This window comes from Pholcus phalangioides, unplaced genomic scaffold (assembly GCF_987345545.1).
Source record: "Pholcus phalangioides strain wild (caught in Gottingen) unplaced genomic scaffold, Ppha-v1.0 ptg000003l_1, whole genome shotgun sequence".
NCBI lineage: Eukaryota > Metazoa > Arthropoda > Arachnida > Araneae > Pholcidae > Pholcus > Pholcus phalangioides.
In genome coordinates, this window is record NW_028301596.1 from 6,971,218 (window position 1) to 6,993,101 (window position 21,884).

At 33.9% G+C, this 21,884-nt stretch overlaps 1 protein-coding gene across 1 annotated transcript; it reads left to right on the plus strand.

Annotated features, from left to right (window-relative positions):
- Window positions 1-1,403: 1,403 nt before the first annotated feature.
- On the plus strand, window positions 1,404-21,883 carry LOC149087976 (putative sodium-dependent multivitamin transporter). Its single transcript, XM_089243320.1, has 13 exons — window positions 1,404-1,936; window positions 4,514-4,579; window positions 6,301-6,420; window positions 10,246-10,400; window positions 10,934-11,074; window positions 13,190-13,328; window positions 14,885-15,089; window positions 18,329-18,483; window positions 18,613-18,812; window positions 19,306-19,406; window positions 19,655-19,731; window positions 20,516-20,585; window positions 20,723-21,883. Exons 1-12 carry the CDS (start codon window positions 1,592-1,594, stop codon window positions 20,549-20,551), a joined length of 1,740 nt encoding a protein of 579 aa, XP_089099446.1. The 5' UTR covers window positions 1,404-1,591; the 3' UTR covers window positions 20,552-20,585; window positions 20,723-21,883.
- The last annotated feature ends 1 nt before the right edge of the window (window position 21,884 follows it).

Sequence of the window (21,884 nt, forward strand, 5' to 3'; positions counted from 1 at the left end):
TGTTTTTAACCTATTTTGAACGAAGACAACTTGACCTTTTACTCTTCATTTTATTCTTCAAATTAACGGTTAGCTCCTTTACGATCAGGGACGTAATATTGCTTCCAAATGCCAGTTTAATAAATTCATCAGCTGACTCTTTCTTCTACCACTTTTTTTTCCTCATCGCGAAGCTTAATTGTAACCCTATGAAACAAAGTTTAGAGTGTGTTTCTCCCTCTCGGGTCTTCTCATCCTCCTCCTCGTTCTCCATGGCATCCTCCCCTTCCCCCATTTTATATGTATCTTTCTCAGAATTAATCCTTCTATAATATACTTTACATAGAAATGAGAAAAAGAACATAGGTGAGAGTGAAAAAGCAAGGTATACATCTCTTACCTAACTATCTACTGTCTGTACTGTTCCTCCCCACTCTTATCTTTTTTTTCGTTCTTTCTTTCCCTTTCTTCCTATTGTTAACGTGTGAACAATACTATACGCGAAGGGGCTAAAATTATCTTCCCACCTCAGAAATTACATTACGATAATTACGACTGCAAATACTGATATTCATACAAATACAAATACAACACCACAACAGGCAAATTGCCCAACGAGGTGGCTGCTTAAGAACATCATGGATCCCGAGCCCTTTTTTACCCTACCTACGAGCCCTACCCACTACTGCTACACCACACATGCACTCCGCCCACAACCCCCCGCGGAACCCCCAACGAATCGGTACATGCGGGAATGTGCGTGTACGTGTAGTGAAACCTGACGTGAAGTTTATTGTTTCTCTGTAATGCTTGTTATGTGTAGTGCTGCCATCTGCCACCAGTTTTTCAAACTATGAGGAAGTGTTATGATTGAATGATTTTTCGTTGTAGGACTGTTGCTCTCTGTGGCGAGACTTTTTAACGGGGAGATCGGCTCGCATTTGCGCCTTGAAGTTGGGAACCACAGAAAACCAACTTCAGCCGACCACCACTGTGGGGTTCGAACCCGGATCCTCGCATCGCGAGTCCGTCACTATAACCACTCGACCACCACAGCGGCATTCATCTTACATATTTTGTCATATTAATTAAAATTCACTGCAATTTGAAGCGGCACATCATTTCCCGCGATTCACAACTTTTCTGTGATTTCAGCGCGAGTTGGCAACTTTGATTACTTTCGGCATCATTGGCAATGATTGGCATTGTCACGTATTTTGAAGCCTGATTTCCCGTAGTTGCATAGAGCGAATATGGTCAGCTGAAAGAGAACTGGCAATGTCCCATATGCATCCGTTTTGTTTTCATTCAATATGGTCAATAAATATTTGAGGTGGAAAGTCCTTGTTCAGATGCTTCTACTTATAGCTCAGTGGATGCTTAGAACCAGAAGTGAAAAAGAAAAAACTATATCCTCAAAGGTCTTTTTTTTTTCGGCTTTCACGAGTCGTCTGCTTGAAAGTGATTTAAATGCATCACTGAGCCTGCTTTTCCTCTTCTTCTGTGGCGGAATTGTTTCCTGGCTCTACCAAGTGCAACGACTTCCACAAGGAAAACACGTAAATCGCCCGATTTCATCGCGAGTAGCTTGAAACGAATTCGGATCGAAGCGATGGAGAGCGGCGAATACACATTTCATTTGGCGGATTACATCGTTTTTGGACTGATGTTGGTATTTTCGGCTTTGATCGGGATATATTACAGATTCGCTGGTGGAAAACAACGCACCACCAAGGAGTATTTCCTCGCCGACAGCTCCATGGGCATCACACCCGTAGCTTTCTCATTGATGGCAAGCTTCATGTCCGCCGTCACCCTATTGGGTGTCTCGTCGGAGAATTACTTGAGGGGAACTCAGTTCGTCGTCATCAACATCGCTTACATTATCGGAACACCGATCGTGGCCTACGTGTTTCTCCCCGTGTTTTTCCGGACGAGATCTACGAGTGCTTTCGAGGTGACGATGATGATGGTTTTTAGTATTAATTTTGTATTGTAATAGTGCCATGGCCCCTACATCCAGGAGTAGGGCCCCAGGCTCGGATCTTTCGCGGGCCCCCTGGTCAGAATTCTCACGGGCCCTTCATGTATAGCGTGAAAAAGTTAAATATTATGTGAATTGTCCCGGGCCCAGGGCTAGAGCCCCGTCAGCCCGGCCTTGTGGGGGCCATGAATAGTACATATATCATATCATCAGTGGGTGGCCAACTGCAGTCCTCGACAAGATGAAAATACTGTTATATTTTTGGTATTAGTTTCAATTGACAAAATAGCGGTTAATGTGAAAAAAAATATTTTTTTGTTTGATTTGACAGCAATTTGTATTTTTAATACACAAACACAAAACCGGTTTAAACATACAGTTTACTTGATTGATTTCAAAAACTTACCGTTACTTCCATAACTCCCGCAGTAGCAGATTTTCTTGTGCAATCATCGGGGGGTCAGTGATCTCGACGAGCAAAATTTTCCTTCTAAAGTAAGTACAACTAAAAGATATATGCGAGGCACCCGAAAAAGGATTTGACAAAGCTGCGAGCAACTGACATCATTAACTCGAAGGCTTAAAAAACACAATCAGAAAAATCTCAGGAGAAGATAGTTTCCCATGTTTGAAAAATCTGAGAGAAAGGGTGTACACCAACACCACATTTCTATCACAAAGTGCTTGAGTAAAGTTTCGCAACTATGAAGAAGGCCAAATTCCAGCCATTAGTGGAAATTTTAAGACTGCTTATATATATATATATATATATATATAAAAGATCAACTGAATCTAATGAATTGCTGAGAAACTTAGAAAGAAATCGGATGTATCAACCCCAAAAAGTTTTGTAAAGTTTTTTGGATAGACTCAAGGAGTGGATCTCCCAACTCAGACAAAAACTCTGGAAAAATTCGGAACAGATGCTGTATAATCCAGATATTTGGATACTTTTTTTTTTGCCATCAAATACGTCTGAAAACGTGAATGAAAGTCACCAAGATCAAACAGATGCTACTGTTGCTGTAAAAAAAAAATCACCAGCATAGAAAACAAAAGCGGAAACCAACAATAATATTATAAATAAATAAATCTCAGTATAAAAAAATTAAACCCGGACTCTCTTTGAAATAATAATCCGATCAGGGCATAAGTCTCTCTGGGTATCCAGACACTTTCAAGTAATAAACTAAAATAATGATATTTATGGGAATAAAACACATAACAAAAAAAGGCAGAAGTTACAAAAAATAATAAGAAATATATCGGAAAAATACAACCTGACAATATGTTGCATAATACAGATAATATTCTAGTGGCGAGACAACATGCGTTGGAAAATGAAATGATGCCATTTCAAATATTAAACAAAGGGAGAAGACGCTGTTAGCCATTTGAATTGCCCAAACTACTTCACCAAACACTAACTCTGGCCATGTTGCTATATTGCAATTTACTGCCATTAATGAAATGGGTTGGAAGTGAAGGCACTGTCTATTGGTGGTCACCTCAAGTTCGTTAGAAGAAAATATCTTATCTATATCCTCCCTCGGGTTCGAACCAGGACAACCTGTGGTGGTAGATGAGCATCTTACCATCACTTGGGCTGCCCATGCTGCTAACGCCACCTGGAATGAGTGATTCTTGAAGAGTGATAAGTTGCAACAAACTTGCATCATTACGCTGGCCTCTGCAACTTATGGCACCCCTAGCGATTTGGATTATACTGCATCTGTTCAAAAAGTTCTATCCAGTGAGTAGCTGGAAGCAGCACGGTCTTACTTACTGACGTACATTAAATACACTATAATAGGCTGTTTACTAGCCCGTTTGTATTTCCACCATCAGCCCAGAGAGCTGGACACAAGGGCAAATGTTTGAGTCCGCTCTGGTAAAAAATTGAGTGTGAAAAATGAAGTGGTCAGTTAATAACTCATTAATAATTAGAAATTATTAAAATGAAGAATTTAGTTAATAAATTCCATCAAAATGTTTATGGCCAATAACGCCATAGCAAACAATCATACTAGGTGCGGCTTATATGCCGGAGTTCTTTCCCCTTGTACATGCGGCTTATATACTTAAAAAAATTGAGTGAGCTTAAATAAACCTTCAAAAATATGCTCTTATACTGAAAATTCTTTGATTTTATGCATTTATATGCATTAATGCTAAAAAAGACCAAAATATGCAAATGCACATAATCCGGGCTCTAGTTATAACAGAAGAGTAGAGTACCGATGTGCAAACATGAAATGTAATATTATCTCTGTTATTCCATACCTCACATACATGGTCATGCTTTGTTCGATATTATTCGGTATGTCATTGCTGTTTGTGTGTGAAAATAAAAAAATATATTAGAATATTTCATAAGATTTGTAAATGCATGACGTTAGTTGATTATAAATTTCTTTTAAAGATTTTCTTTAATATTGTCTAGTATATATTCCTTTTTATTTATTTTTTTATTCTTTTCATTCAAGAGAGAAATTAATTTTATAAATCTCATTCAAGCAATATGTTTATATAATTTTTCTTTTAACATAGTACTTGGAGCATCGTTTCAGCAAAACAACTCGTCTGGTCGCTTGTTTCATCTTTATGATACAGATGGTGAGATTATTACTGGAATTATTTTTTGCGCGTTTTTTCTATATTTTGATGATGAATAGAAATTTCATCAAATACCAGTTTATGAGAGATATATGGGGAAAACTGGATGCTGTGTGAAGATGCTTATTACGGTCGAAACTTGTTTTAACGAATACCATCATAGTGAAAATCTCATTTTAATAAACATTTCTAGAAACCTCCAGATATGTTAACATAAGAACAATGCAAAAACCTGAAATTCCTTTATAATGAAGTGATTTTCTTGTCTCTTGGAATTCGTTATAATGGGATTCGACTATATTTCATATATATATATATTTTTTGGAAAAAGATGATGTTTTTAAGGAAGAAAAGTCATCTTTGCCTCTACTGGGAATCAAACCCAAGCCCTTCGTTTGCTGGACGAATGCTCTCACCACTAAGCTACTCGTACAGATATACAAATGTTTCCTGTATATCTTGCATAAACAAGCGGAGAGCGACATCATGCCATAAATACTAGTTTGTTCCATCTTTATTATAGTGGTTTCTGTAATTACAATTATGGCAAAGTTGCATTTATGATTTTGCCAGCATAGCTTAAATTGTGAAGCATCAACGTGTAATAGGGAAATAAGGTGAGAGGTTAGGACCTATACCTCGGTGATACATCTTGTTTGCTTGGTAATTCATCCTCTGCCACTGTAATAAGGAAGTACCACCAGTTCTCAAAAATTACTCTTCATATCTAACAAAAATATGATGCATTCATTTTAAAATTATACCTACTCTGTTCTGTCTTTAACCATTTTCGAGTCGTGGGTAGAACGGAAATGAGTCAAATCTTTTAAAATCCATGTTTGTGAAGTTCCTGATAGACCTAAATGCACACTAAGCATATATTTGGAAAGAGCAAAAAAATCATATAATGTGACATTTTTGATTAAAATATCTGGATTTAATGGGAAGCTACAAGAGCTGAGAAATTGAAAATGAGTGAAATCAAATTGTCTCCAAAATCTGTGACCACCAATTCTAAATGTTCATCAAAGTAGACATTCAGCAAACAGTAATTTTATTAATGAATAATGGATTGCAAACAAAAGACAATTTCACCTGAACCAGAATATTGGTATGCGGTTTATTGTTGGCTCTTCTGAAAGCATGTGAAATGAAAACATTTTTGGTAAATTTGAGTGATTTCAGCTACTAGGGGGTGTTTGTGCAATCGGCAGTTATAGACAATTCGATTTTGCTCTTTGCCAGTCTTTCAGCACTTGTAACTTTCCATTAAATACAAATATTCAGATGAAAATCATGCATCTAATATGATTTTTTCTGCTCTTTTCAAATGTGTGCTTAGTTTGTATGTAGGTCTTTTGGAAATTTCACAAATTTAGTTTTTCAGTTTCATTTTCCTTCCATCCACCATAATTCAGAAACAATTAGAGATAGGACAGAGTTGCTACCATGTTTTATGCTCCCCCTTGGAATCGTCTATCACGCTCTTTGATTTGGCAGATTAATTTAAATTCACCCTGCATGCAATGGCACACTTTGAACTGAATATGCTATGCACACTTCATAATATAGAGACATTTCAAATTTTGTTGTTTTCTTCTTAAAATCATAACTTATGCATAACTGGTTTGAAATATGCTATGAATATTGTAATAAGAGAGAAAATTGTATGAAAAATTATTTTACTGCTGTTTTTAATTGAACTCTATTTTTTTTTGCAGATCCTATATATGTCAGTAGTTCTTTATGCTCCAGCCTTAGCCTTAAGTGCAGTTACAGGACTACCAAAGTGGACATCTGTGTTATCTGTTGGGGTAGTTTGCACATTTTACAGTTCCATTGTGAGTATCAAATTATTTGTATTCTCACATATAGTAAATATATTTTTTTATAGTTGGTAGATCATTGAAGATGGTTTCGGCCATTTGCAAAACAAAATTGGCGTTACTGGTTGGTTATTGGGTTGACCATTAGAAGCACTCTTTCAAACTGACATAGTTTGGAGTACTTTCGATGGAGGCATGGTGTGCTCGTGATTTAAGCTGTGGCTTTTTTTAACCATCAAAACACTCCCACTAGAAGCTTAGTTGATTTTTTTCACCACCATTTGATGATCCTCCCAATAACAGACCAGTACCAAATCAGCTAGTTTTCATGCTTAAGAATTTTGGTGCCATAAGATAATGTGTGTTAATTTTTATATTTTTAATTTTTTGAATTTAACTGATTGTTTCAGTTCAAGTTATATGCAGGGTGAACTGCACCTAATGTGCCAAGAAAGGGGAGGGGTTGGGTTATAAGCAAGACCAAATGGAACATAAAATACCTTAACAATCCTGTTCTATCTCTTAACCGATTTCGAGTTATGGTGGATAATGAATGGATTATGAAAGAAAAATACATTGTCTGAAGAAAACCAAATTTGTGAAGTTTCTAAAAGACCTACACTAAAACTTAGCACATATTTGGAAAGACCAGAAAAAACCCTAATAAGATGACACAATTTTCATCTAAATATCTGTATTAAATGCTAAATTATTAGCGCTGAAATATTGGAAAAGTTGCTGCCGATTCCGCAAACACCCTTCTAGCTGAAATCGGTCCATTCTACCAGTTTTCAAAAAGGGTACAACAAAGCAAATCAGTATTCTAGTTCAGAAAAAATTTGTACTCAACAGAAGGGACTGAGAAAAACTGGACATAGACGATGTACCAGTAACTCCCAAATAGTTATACACATCCCCATGATCAATTAGACCATACATTCTCACCCCATGGTGCACAGGCCAAATGTGGCCCTCTGAGTCATCTAATGTGGTCTGCCATCTCAAACTTAATTTTGTAAGAATGAACTAAGCATAAGAAGCACATTCTCAGATCACATGAGTGACCTGCAACACATTTACAGATCACTTGAGTGACTTGGATCACTGTTCCAAATCATTTAAATGACCTGCAGCACAACAATAGATCACTTAGGTGGCTCTTTTCCCCCCTCTCCAGTGCCTTCGATGTACTCATCTAGTATTTATATCCAGGAAAAGAAAGCATAAATAATTTTTCCCCATAGAGTTAAGGAGAAAAAACTCCCTTGAAAATCAGCTTGAAAATTATATTTCTCATAGTAATATGCATATTTTTTTAGACTCCATCTCCAAAGTGGCCCTTGTTCAGAGGTTAGCTGTAATAGTGTCTCTATAGGATGTGTTTAGCTCCAACATGCGGGTGTTCAGAGGTGGCCATTAGAGGAGCTTTTACTGTATTTCATTGATGAATTATTATACTTACCAGTAAGAGCTGAGGATTTTACGTAATCACCAGTAAATGTGATGAAATTGCAAGGTTTATCAAACTCACCAAAATGATCTGTGATTATGCATAATCAAAGGATTTATCACATTTACCTTAACACTGGGTTCTTAACCTATGTGGTGCAATCTAAGTATGGGTCGTGGGTCTTCCAAGATGGGTTATTCAAATCCAATAACAGCAGGAATTCTCAAGCCATGAGTCAGAACCGAAATTCATAAACAAAGCCAGAACCCACAAACCTGCTTACAGCCAAGGATTCTTGAGCTATTGGTCATGACCCATACCTCTGATTTGCAGGAGCTACGAACCTACTAAAAAACAGGCTCTTGAGCTATAGGTCATGACCCAAATTCGATTAGCAGCAGCTTCTTATATAGATGAGTCATAGAATTCATTTACTTTCATTGAAATGACTTTGGTCATTTAAATGTTTTCACTAATTTTGAAGAACAAGCAGTCACATGGGGTCAGAAGCTGATCTTGTTGTCTTTGGGTCGTGGCTTAAAAAGGTTAAGAACCCCTGCCCTAACATTTATTTTTTAAAACAAGCGTCATATTAAAAATGTTTTAATGTATGGGAAAATTAAATGCTATTATCAAAATAATTAAGGTAATGAAAGAACAAACATGCCCTTTCATTGGCAAGTTTTGAAATTATCTGGTGTATAGATATCAAGGAAAAATATTGATAACAAAAGATTAAAAGAGAAAATTTTTTTTTAATGTTATCTGACATTGTTTCAACTTATAATCTTATCTTCTTTATGCAATTTTTTTTTTGTTTTCTCAATTTTACCCAGCAACTCTTTGCTAACAGCCTGCAAAACCCTCTTTGTACAGTTGTTTTGCTAATGTAAGGTTTATAAGACCAGAATTACACTACAAAAGTTTGATAAAAGATGTTTTATAAAACTTGACCAAAAAAAAACATCAATAAGTCTATTGGTTACATTCGCTCAAATGTAACCAATATGCTCATTGGTTGCATTTTTCAATTTTCATAAAAGAAGTTTTTTAAAACTTTTCAAAGTGTAATCCCGACCTAAGAGAAATTTATCACACTTAGTTGCTTCATACTTTCAAAAGTTTTTATACTATACTAATGATTTAAAAATATGTTAACAATATGCAGACCTCCCTTCTGGTTACTAAATAACAGAATCAATAGCTTCTTACAGGGCGATAACTAAGAATTTTGTAGAGGACAAACATGTTCCCCCCACTGAAAAATTTGATGATTTTTGATGACATTAGGGTTCTTTTTTAAAATTTGCCACCCAGAGCAGTCACTCCCCACCCCACTAGTTCCAGCCCTGCCTTCTTGGGTAAGTGCTGTTTAAAAATATTAATTGACTGTATTTTAGTGGTTCTCAACCCTCTATGCTTCAAGTGCCACCTGGAAATGCTGAGGAGGTTCATGAATCCCTGAAAATGCATGGAAAGTGTGTGTAATCCTGGAAATGAGCAGAAGACTTGTGTGTACCCAAAAATATGTGTCAGATGCTTCCATACAACTTGAAATGCGAGAAAGTCATGTATTTTTAGAAATGTGTTGAATGCTAACATATCCCTAGAAATTTCTAGGATGCTTGTGCATTGCTAGAAATGCTTAGAAAGAACGCTTGTGCATTCCAAAGAATGCACACTACTACTATTAAACCACACATGCAACCTCATCCACATTCCTCTGCCAAACTTCTAATGAATTGCTGCGTGTTGGAATGTGCATATACGTGTTGTGAACCTGGTGTGAAGTTTGTTTGTGTATAATGCTTGTTATGCTTAGTGCCACCATCTGCCATCAGTTTTTCTAACTATGAGTAGAGTGTAATGATTGAATAAGTGTATCATTGTAGACATGTTGCTCTGTGGCGAGACTTTCAAAGAATATAGGAGATTTGCGTACCACTAAACTACATGGTAGTTGTACATGCTCTTGAAAATACATAAAAGCTTATGCATCTTTAAAAATGCATAAAAGCTTATGTATCTCTAGAAATTCATAAAAGCTTATTTATATCTATAAATGCATAAGAGCTTATGAATCCCCCTAAAGATGCATAGAAGACTTGCCCACCTACCAAGCATTTTTAGTTATATGCATACTCATAGATATGAATAGACAGCTTGGTATTTCTTTACTTGTTTTTTGCCCCATTACTGATTATTTTTTGTGTACTTCCAGGGATACGGGGACCACTGATATATGTATTATACCTGTATTTTTAAAATTAATATAGTTTTATGGTTACATTCTGAAGAAATCAACAACCCCTTTAATGTGTCATGATACTCATACAATCAAGTCTTGAGACAAATCCTTCCTAAATCGGTGTGACCAATCTAAATTACAGGGAGGTATCAAGGCAGTTCTTTGGACGGATGTTTTCCAGTCATTACTTATGTACGGAGCTGTTTTTGCTGTTATCATAAAAGGAACCATAGATGTTGGTGGCTTGTCCGAAGTTTGGAGAAGAGCTGAAGATGGCGGAAGAATAGAGTTTTTGAAGTAATTAGAAATTTTGTATGTGCTTTTCTTATTATATCATTGCTAGTCTATTGAGCAGTTATTCCTGATTGGACACTATGTGGAACCTTAGGTAGCCATGATAATTGAAAGTATTATGAAAGTATTAAATGTTTAGGGTATAAAATTACACTGTAAGTTATAAATTTTGGGTACTGAAACTTTTGTTTTGTGGGTACTGAAACTTTTGTTTTGTGGGTGTATGAAATTTGTTTATGTGAATTAATGCATTAACATGCATATGCTTTCAAGTTTGAGTACCGGGCTGGTCATCCTGCACTTTAATGATGCATGATATTGATATTCACATTTGAATTTGTACCCATACACGAAGCAATATTTTTGTATAGAATGACAATGGCTAATTTAAAAAAATGAGCTATAACATTTTCGATATCTGCATGCACTATCAAATTATTGACTTTTAAAAATCAGTTCTATCTATTCATTTAATTTTTATTTTTGAAAAGTTTTGACTTCAATCAATTTTAATTCAACCCAACTGATTCATTCAGCTATGATCCAGATCCAACAACAAGGCACACTGTCTGGTCACTTGCAGTTGGAGGCATATTTACTTATGTAGCTGTGTATGGAGTGAATCAAGCTCAAGTTCAGAGGCTTCTCACAATTGGTGACTTAAAGCGCTCACAGATGTAAGAAGTGTTTATTGGCTGTTTTCTGAGGTGATTGTCAGATCAATTTTACATGAAAGACCACTTACTCATATCTCACCAAAGAATCATGAAATATAGTGCAGGGTTGTGCACAAGAAACCAGCTGCTTTACTGTCTTGAACTCCTCCAAGAACTCAATTGATAAGATCTATCCCAACTCTGTCAAAATGTATCATCAGCTAATGTTTTTCAAGTCCACAATCAAAAGGCATCTATTTTGACCTTTCTGGAAGAATTTTGTTTAAATCTAACAAAACAAGAGAGCATGAGTAAAATTCATTCAGTGAAGCAGGGCAGTTTTTTGTGCCCAACCCCATGTAAGATATCTTCATTTGGGGAACAGTATTTTTTTATTTAAAAATACAGTCAAGCCTTATAATGAAATCAGATATTATAAGGTATCGTTATATCAATTTTTACCCATCCAAGTGAACTTGCAATACCAAAATAATATTAAATATATCGCATAAAAAATTTCCATATTTATGAATAGTAGATGATGCATGATATTCACATTTGAATTTGTACCCATACACGAAGCAATATGTAATGCCGCTGTGGTGGTCGAGTGGTTATAGTGCCGGACTCGTGATGCGAGGATCCGGGTTCGAACCCCACAGTGGTGGTCGGCTGAAGTTGGTTTTCTGTGGTTCCCAACTTCAAGGCGCAAATGCGAGCCGATCTCCCCGTTAAAAAGTCTCGCCACAGAGAGCAACAGTCCTACAACGGTAAATCATTCAACCATAACACTTCACTCATAGTTAGTAAAAAACTGGGGGCAGATGACAGCACTACACATAACAAGCATTACACAGAAACAAACTTTACGTCAGGTTGCACTACACGTACACGCACATTCCCGCATGTACCGATTCGTTAGGGGGTTCCGCGGGGGGGGGGGGTGCATGTGTGGTGTAGCAGTAGTAGGTAGGGGCTAGGGGATCCATGATGTTCTTAAGTCAGCCACCTCGTTGGGCAATTTGCCTGTTGTGACGTTGCATTTGTATTTGTATTTTGTATAGAATGACTGGCTAATTTTTAAAAAAATGAGCTATAACATTTTTGATATTTTCATGCACTATCAAATTAAGAAGTTAATGTGGCAAGAATTAAATTTTATTCATAGGATTAAGTTCCATAAAATCAAAAATTCTTGTTCAGAAATAAAGTTTGAATGTGAAGTAAGACTTTACTATTCTAAGAAAGGCTGTGGGTTTATTCTGTCAGTAATATCTATAGCTATAGATAGCTCTGGTTCTGTTCATTTTTAGAATGGATTGAATAAAGAGGTATTGGCATAACCACAATTTAGTTTATGTGAGCGTTTCTCGAAACGTCACAATCATTGAAATGTTTGAAGTGATTTGACAGACTATTTACAGCGGTGGTTCTTGAACTTGTGCCACCCACTTCACCCTTGAATACTCTAATAAAGACCCACTTCAAAGCACTGAACAGACACATACACACGCCCATCCCAATATCAACAGTTAGGTTGGGGTACCCCTAGAAGCTGTGGCATACACTTAGAGAAACACTGACTTCAGTATATGGGTCTAATATTTTATTCAAACCCATATAAATATTATTATTTTGTGGCGTATGAATAATTTTCATTTTAAGTCTGTGTAAGTACCACTTGTCACATCTTCTCGTGGCATAGGTTGAGAAATGCTGTTTCAAATGAATTCCTCTAATTAAACTTGAGTGTTTATCGTATATCCGATATTGCAAATGTTTTTCATGTTCTCACATGGCTTCGTTATACTTGGGCTTGACTTCAATTGATTTACATTACAGATGAATTTTTAGCATTTTTTGGCATTAATAAAATGCTGTAGTGCCTATAAACCTTATCCCAAAAATTAACTTTTAAGAATTTTTCCGTGTTACATAATTTTTAATGGAATGCTCACATTCTTATTAGTTTACTTAACATTGAAAATTATTAATAACAAATATTTTGATGTGATGAAGAGATTTAAATCAAATATACTCAAATTTTTAAGGAATTTCAATAACATTTGATTAAAACTGAAGTTTTATGGGCATAATCAAGGAAATATGTGATACAGTTATTGATTTTTATTACAGATCCTTATGGTTGAGCTGGCCTATTCTATCCTTGTTAAGTCTGTCAACATCATTTGCGGGACTTGTTGTTTATGCTAATTTTCATGATTGCGATCCTTTACTGAGGCCAAATGTTACAAAAGTTACCAGCTCTGATCAGGTAGGAATTTTTGTTTTTAAAAACAATTTGAGTAAAATTTGTCATGAAAAATAATTAGATTATTAAATAATAATGCTAATTCATGCTTATCATCTTCTAAGCTTGAGAAATGAAAAATGCCACTACATATCTTCCATCACTAATGTGTTACTATTCAGGACTGGTATATCATGCATTCTACTGTGTAACTTATAAAGGGGAGAAGAAAAAATATACAATAGAACCTTGATTATCCATGCACAGATTAACCGTGCTACGGAAATTTCATGTTCAGCTCTTCTCTACCCATGTTGTTTTTTTCATTGGTTATGTAAGATTTTATACAGATTGTGATGAAAACAAACATTTGCATTTCATGGAACAAGATTTCTCCATTCTTTTAACACCCCCCCCCCCCTCAAAGCTGAACTCCCATGTTAATACGTTGAAATGACAGCCCCCATATGCTCGCATAAGAACAGAATGTTGTCCTGGGACTATCAGCTTTTGAAGATTTACAGCCAATTACAGAAAATGGTGGGAAGTTAGTTGAAATGTGTTTTTTTTTTTTTGCAACTGAAAGATAAGGCACAGTAGTGATATAACTTTGAATACTTCATGTAACTCCATGGCTCATTGACTGGACCAGCACTATTATTTTTTTTGCACCATTCTCGTAGTACATTCTATAACTGTGCAGAATGGCTGACAGGAAAAAGATAACCATGTTTTTCAATTAACCATGATCATATTCCCCAACATCAGCCTGAGTAATCAAGGTTTTACTGTATTTCTGCCATCAATGAAGCACAGTATATTAGTAGTGTGACTATTCTTCAATAATTGTTTTTTATCAGATGTTTTTGCACCGGTAATATGAATATATACAATGTTGATAGTCATTTTAAATAAATATTTTTTTTTTAAATTTTTTTTTTGTTATTTTAAATCTTTTTTTTCTACTCCCGGTGGTTTATCTGTGCTTTTCTGATTATTCATTTTCACCTTTCATAATTCCCCCATTAGTATTGTATGCACATTCTCGTTCTATGCATGCAAATGGTTTGGTTATCTGTCTTCAATGACAGTTGGAATAATAATGATGAATCATGTTTACTATCTTCAGTGCTTGATAAATGAAAAATGCCACTTCACATCTCCCATCACAATGGGTTAATGTTGATGACTGGTATATCATGCATTTTATTGCACAGCTTATAAATATGGGGGAAAACACATTTTCCTTCTATGCATGCAAATGATTTTGTTAAGTGATCTGTTATATGATTAATTTTTTTGTTATTATTATTATTAACGTGTAAAGAATTCCCATTTAAAAATAACTGATAACTAACATCCTGATAACTCTATTCAATGAGTGTTAAAACAATTTAAGAATATGCATGAAAAAGGCAAAATTGTCTTTGCTTATAAAATTCAGCAATAATTCTAACTCATGTTTTTCTTTTTTTAACGTCTAATAGATTTATGATTTTGTACTAATGCTTGTTTTTCTCACTCAAAGACTAGCATTCCCACAGCCTTTTTTTTACCTTTCTTATCAATTATTGCAATAGGTATTGCCATATTTTGTTATGGCATCTCTTGGTTCAATACCTGGTCTTCCTGGTCTATTTGTAGCTGGAATATTCAGTGGTGCTTTGAGCACCATGTCTTCTGCCATCAACTCTTTAGCTGCTGTTACTTATGAGGATTTCTTCCGACCATTTCAGGCCAAAAAGTCATCAAATATTTGGACAGTCACTTTGATTAAAATAATTGGTAAAAGTTTTTCCCCCATATCTCTTTCTTTTTGTCAATGAGCTTGCTTTATTCCAATGAATTAACAATTTATTAGTATTTCAATAACTGTTTCAACACCATTTTATGCTCAACATGTCCAAGTAAAAATTTCTATATATATTTTTTTTCAATGTTTGAAATTTCATCAGTTTGAAAATATAGTTTAACTTCTGAATGTTTTTTTTATGTTGCATTTATTTTGCTCATATTATTAAGATATTTTTCGAATTTATTTGGTATTATTAACATTGAATGAAGCAAAAAACTAATTTAACCTTTTCTTATTTCTTGTACACTCAGTGCTTGTCATAAACACCATGCGTTATGGCAACCACTCCATTACAACAGCCTTCACAATAAGTCCCAAATGTTTTCATATAACGACTGTCCTATATATATACATATTTTCTTTTTCAGATAACAACGATGCGATATAACATGCATTTTAAATAGAATTAATTGTAAAAAATTATATTTTGGAAAAACAGAAAACTGCTAAAAAAGAAAAGATTGAAAACTTGAGAAGAGTGGGTTTGCTCGTGTAACGCTTGCTTAATCAGTTTTCCTCTATGGTTTCAAAGCATGGAAGATAACAAAATACATGGAAAGAAAACTGGGTTATGTTTATGTTTGGTATGCAAGAAGACAAGTTAGTATCAATGATGAAGAAATTCAGAGGAGATAATGAAAATAGAGCTACAGCTTCTGAAAAGAAATTATCAAACTGAAAAAATATTTGTGGTCATGCTTGTAAAGGATCTTCAGGAGAGAAAGACATTTAATAATCACTGAAGGATTTTCTGCCAAAGAGTAAAGCAAGAGACCAAGGAAAAAACCATTGGAAAAGTATGCTTAAAATATGAGAATAAGATTTGGAAGCCATAGGGGAAAGACATCATATAAGTACAGTAGAACCTTGATAACTCGTCATGTGGATAACTTGACTACCCAGATATTGACTACCAGAATCATTATTCTCGTGGTTGGCATAATACTAAATTCAATGAGAAGAAACCTTTTACCTCGACACAGGATAACTAAATCCTGCTTAACTCAAATACGATTCATGATGCGCTATCACAACTAATTTTCTTAAATTTCCAGTGAATAGTAGTAAAAAATATTCTGTAGCCAGTTAATAAATTTTCACGTTTCTCCCATATATTTTAACAGTTCTTCATTTCATTATTTTTTATCGTTTGTTGGGTGAAAGTACTTCCTTATTCCTTCGAGGTTGTGTAATTTTCCATGTTTTGGAGTACGAAAGTCACAGATAAGCGTGAATGATATCTACAAGTTTTAAGCAAGAGATGGTTGAATAAGCTAAAAATGTATTTTTTAGATAGAAATTTCTAAATTAAAAAATGAAAGTTTTCCTAATTTTTGGCAATTGCACTGCTCAGTTGCAAATAACATATCTCTATACACTTATGCTTTTTTTTTCACCATAATTCAGGATTATTCGAAAACTTTTCGTAAAAAATTGCAGATAATTTTTTTCAATAAATTTATAGATAATGTGAATAATGAATGGGATTGTTCAACTATGCATAAGTACATCTACATGGCATAAATGATGTTTAAAAATTGGGAGGGTGAGATAAAATGAAACCTTCCTAACTAAACATCTGCTAAGTCGACATGCTCATTGGTACTTTTGGTGTGTCGAGTTATAGGGTTCTACATTATTTCATGACAAATTCATGAATATTCAGAATGAGAAGAAATTTTGATCCAAATTAGAAAAAAGAAATTACTTCAAAGGTGAGCTCAGCTGTATGGAGTTCCATCAACGATTGAACATAATGCGTGCTGGTTTCCAATTCGACATCATTGCTTATTGGCTAAAAATCTATCAAGGACTTTTAAAAAACAAAAAACTGAGTTTTGAGTCTTTAATCTTAGGCCTACCTTTTGATATTTATGCTATCATTTATAAATAAAGTGTGGAATAAGTTCAAATAATTTAATTTTTGTAAAAAAAAAATGTATATATATATATATATATATATATTAAAAACTTATTTCACTCTTTATTTTAAAAGTGTATAGTACATGTTCATACTATACAGTGTACATGATTTTATGTTTCCTCTTATCAAGATTGACATAAAATAATTTCTTAAAACCTAAAATGCATCTAATATTTTTATTCTTGGACCATTAATTCTGTAATAAATTTTTAAAACGTTCAGTTTAGTACATAACAAACATTTATTAAGTACTGACCTGTACTTAGAGGTCAGAAAACATGAATAGAAGCAGGTTTTGGTTATAAATAAATAATAAAAGGATGTTCTTGATGATATGGGGAAGGTAGAAAGTGAGCATTTACAGGACTCCGGCCTATCCAACAACAAAGTATCCAGCTTTTCTGATATCCGGTCCATCCTTCTGCCATATTAGCCAGATAGTCCAATCTACTGTACCACTAATTTTTCAACCTCCCCTCCCGTAACATCCCTAACATGCTGTTGGATGTTGGTATTTTGAGTATAAAGGCTGTATAACTATGGTTACCAGATGACAGCATGAGTGTGTAACTATTTGTTTTAAATATATTAATTAATAAAATTCAGATAGATTTTTTGCTCCGGTAAAAGTGTTTACTACATTACACAAAAATGTAATGCAGTGAAACAATGCTTTTACAAAATGTTCCTTAACAACTGTATAAAACAAATTATAGTTTTTTTGTGGTAAAATAAATACTTATTATTCATTCAACATATTTGAATCTGTGTTTTTATTTTTATTGTAAGCATATAGCACTGACAAAACTTTCAGGTACCAGGTTAATTAATGCTTTGTGTACTAAATAATTTTTTCCCAATATTTCTTTTGTTTTTAGGCTTTGATTAAAGCTAAAATGACCTGCCAAAAAACTTAACATCATAATTATTTCATTTTTTCATGATGTGGTATTGAAAGGGTTAGATATATTGTGTACAAATTCTATCTTTACTGGTTCCTATCACCCCCAAAGCAGAATGTGCCAAAATCTGTGACGTACGTCGCAGAACAATTAGTGCTACTGCAGAACAATTTAGAAGAATTTTAAGAAAAAGTGCAAAAATGCACTATTACATGTATGGGGCTTTTTACCACAGAACATTTCGTCAGCTGATATCTCGTCGCAGAACAGTACTAAACATTCTGCTTTGGAGCCTATCACATTATTTTGTAACTTACTTATTTCATTTATTGAATTATTTTAGCACTTCTTTATGGTGCGATGTGCATGGGGTTAACATACCTGGTTGACAAAGTAGGAGGCGTCCTGGAAGCATCTCTAACAATTCTGAATCTCACTGGTGGACCATTGCTGGGACTGTTTTCCCTTGGAATGTTGTTTAAGTTTGCAAAAACAAAAGTATGCACTAGCACCACATTAATACATTTAATGGTGTAAAATACATTTTTAGACTTTATAAATTTTATCATCCTCCTTTTTCTCAGAGAATAAAAGTTTTTAACACTAAAAAAATTATTTTCCTTTCAGGCCTCTCTTATAAGTTTTTTGATAGCACTGACACTAAGCTTTTGGATTGCAGCTGGAGCATACATTCATAAACTTAGACCGCAAAATTTGGTGCAATCTATCAAAGGATGTTCAACTGATAATGAAACGTTTTTCAGCTATGAGAACACATTTGATTTACTAATGAATGGCTCTTCCACTACAAAAGATGACTTGATCAAGTAAAAGAAATGTTTGATGTTACAAATATGATGTTTATTTATACAAATATTTTTATTTTCAGTTCATGAATAATGCAAACATTTTAAAAGCATGAATAATCTATAGCCTGACCACATATATCAATGTATGAATGATTCTGCAAAAACAACCTGTGGCACACATGTCAGTTGCAGATTGATCACCACTGTCATAAAGCATGGTGGTTCCAAAGAACCGAAAGTTCTGTAACAAGAGGTGTATTTTTGTAATTACTTTCACATACTGAAATTTTCTGAGCTTACATTTATGAAAGTAAATCTACTTGAAAGATAAAATATAAAAATTTGATCTTACTCTGTTGAAAATCTTATTTTAAACATTCTAACGCTCTCAGCCCCCATTAATTGGAGGGGGGGGTGTAAGCCGACAGCAACTAACAATTCATTTTGCTTTTTAATTTGTAAAAATTTATTTGGCTCCATCTTTAGAGTGTTATATATTTTCTTTTGTTAGAGAAGATGTATTTCCACTTTATAAACTTTCCTACATGTGGTATGCCTGCTTCGGCTGGTTCGTAACTGTGATACTGGGAGCTATCGGAAGTATGATACCAGGTAACTACATTGTTTTGCAATATAAAACTAGCCAATAAACTTGAAGGAGTGATCAATTTCTGTTCACTAAAGCAACTATTCTCATTTCAAGCTAATTGTCGCTAATGGATATTCAAACTGCCCAAACTTTACACAGTCATAAAAACTTCGGATATTTTTTTAAAACCAATTTCTTGATATATGGTGGATGAAAGTTTGATGTGGTAAACATTAACAAAACTTTTATTTTTGTTTTGTATTTGTTTCAGGTGATTCGAAGAAAATTGATTCCCTTTTGCTTAGCCCTGCAGTAACTTGTGGTTCAAAGCATATAACAAATGAAGAGGTGTGTTGAATCTATTTAACAACTAAAGAATTAGTTGAAATGATTGAGTTTTTGAAATGATAAGTTAATTTCCCAGTTCAAATCTCACCTTTAATTATACCTTCTATATTAGGCATTCAAAATGTACAAAAATTTATTGTATAATCTAAATGTGCCTTATGTTGAAAAATACCATAACAATCAATATGATTTACAAATTAATTTGCTCTTCAAAGTCACTTGTCCCATGAAAATCTCTTACATCAAACTAAACTATCCCATTTAAAATAATGAAAAACTTGTTAACATATTTCACATCTACAAAACATTTATGCTTGCATAAAAATCAATTAGTAATGTACAATTACGTACAAAATTAATGAAGTAAATCATCGCCCCCCCCCCCCCCCCATAGCCAGTTTGTTAGAACACAAACCTTTGGTTTAAATTACATCAAAAGTTATAAAAGCATATTCGAATTGAAGCAGACTTTGAACTGAAATTGAAAACTCAAAACAGCTGTTTTGGGATGGTTTAACATCACCTTCAGTGGAACAGGAAAAAGAATTATTTGGTCAGATACAGCCCTGACTCCATTCTATCTTTGTTCCATTGAAGATCATGAGATGGGAGTGGGGAGTAGAAACAGCTGTAAGGCATTTCCTAATTTAAAGGACCAGCAAACTTACAACCTGAAAAACTGAGAACATTATGAATGATGGCTGTAAAAGCTCCTTTCAAGATATAATATATAAAGATAAAGCTATATTATTGATTTTTCATTGCATTTTATTTAATAAAACAGGAACAATGGATACCGATGAACTCAACCAACTTGTAGAAAATCTTCACATATAGTGATTCTGATGGAAAGGGTATGTATATTAATCACAATCTTGTTTTTCAAAGTGCATAATCTAACAATATGCATGATTAAATTTATCTATCAACTGCTTCTTTTTGTTATGAGAAAAACACTTTTATCAATTTCAATTGAATTATTTTCTTGCAGATCTCACAGATTTTGGTCTTCCATGTGTCTTCCATGCATAACATTAAAAAGTAATGAAATGTGCACTCTCTCAGGCAGGGAAAGAAAATATACATTGTGTACTTATTATTTTTTGTTTTCTTGTATCTCGTTTTTATAAATACAAATCAAATTATTTTATTGATTACTTTTATTTATTACTGTGTATCTTATGTGAGAATGAAGATACATTTTTAATGTTATTAGTGATATATATTTGTTAAATTTTCTGTTTTTTCAACATTTTTTGTTGTTACATTGAACAAGAACGAGACACGTTATTTATTTATTTAATTAAATATATTATGAATGGATGTTTCTAAGGTTATTTATCTTCCATTTCCTGAAATAAAAGCATGGGAATGATTATTTTTTTTCTTTTATACATTTTGTGTCATATATCGTATTTTAGAGTGCATATAAGAAACCTAAGATTTTTTGTCTTAAAATTTTAAAAAAAGTTTCTATCAAAGATTATTTTTTAAGATGAATGAAAAATATCCTTTTTTATCATAGAAAATATTAAATTCCTCAATCATTCTCATCTGATACATCAGCTACATCTACTAGTTCATTATCATCATCAGAGTCACTCTCATCATGAATTGAATAATTTGTATATTATCTATATTACTATCAGTGTATTAGAACCCCCCCCCCCCCACACCCATTTCTTTTGGGACAGAGTTTTTGACAAAAGGGGGTTCATTATAATGTTAAAATACAGTAATACTTAAATATCAGTGATAGAGATGATGTCAGCAAAAATAAAACTTGCTATATTATCCTTTAAAACAGCAATTTCTCAATCTAAGGATCAGTAAAATATCTGAAACAATTCGACAGATCATTAAAACTGGAATTTTTCACTTTTAACTGGGATTGGTGGGTGTCAAAAATTATACAGCCTAACAATCATTATTTTGATGTTTGTGAATTTTAGTGTTTGTGAACATTGAGTTAATTTGGAATTGAATAATAATTGCAAACTTGCTGATCTCTTCTTGGACCAGCTCATTTTCTTAGAATATCTCTGATCCATGGACTATAGGTTGAGGAAACACAGCTCTGAAAGAATTTGAAACCTTATACTAAGAACAATAAATAAACTCAATCAATTGTGAAAATTCTTGAATTTTATCAG

Bases quoted from the DNA above. Each gene is read 5' to 3' on its own strand.
- LOC149087976 (XM_089243320.1), top strand. From the start codon at position 1,592: ATGGAGAGCGGCGAATACACATTTCATTTGGCGGATTACATCGTTTTT. The intron at 18,484-18,612 runs GTATGCACTAGC...TTTTCCTTTCAG, and splicing joins TTAAGTTTGCAAAAACAAAA to GCCTCTCTTATAAGTTTTTT. The intron at 19,407-19,654 runs GTAACTACATTG...TATTTGTTTCAG, and splicing joins TATCGGAAGTATGATACCAG to GTGATTCGAAGAAAATTGAT.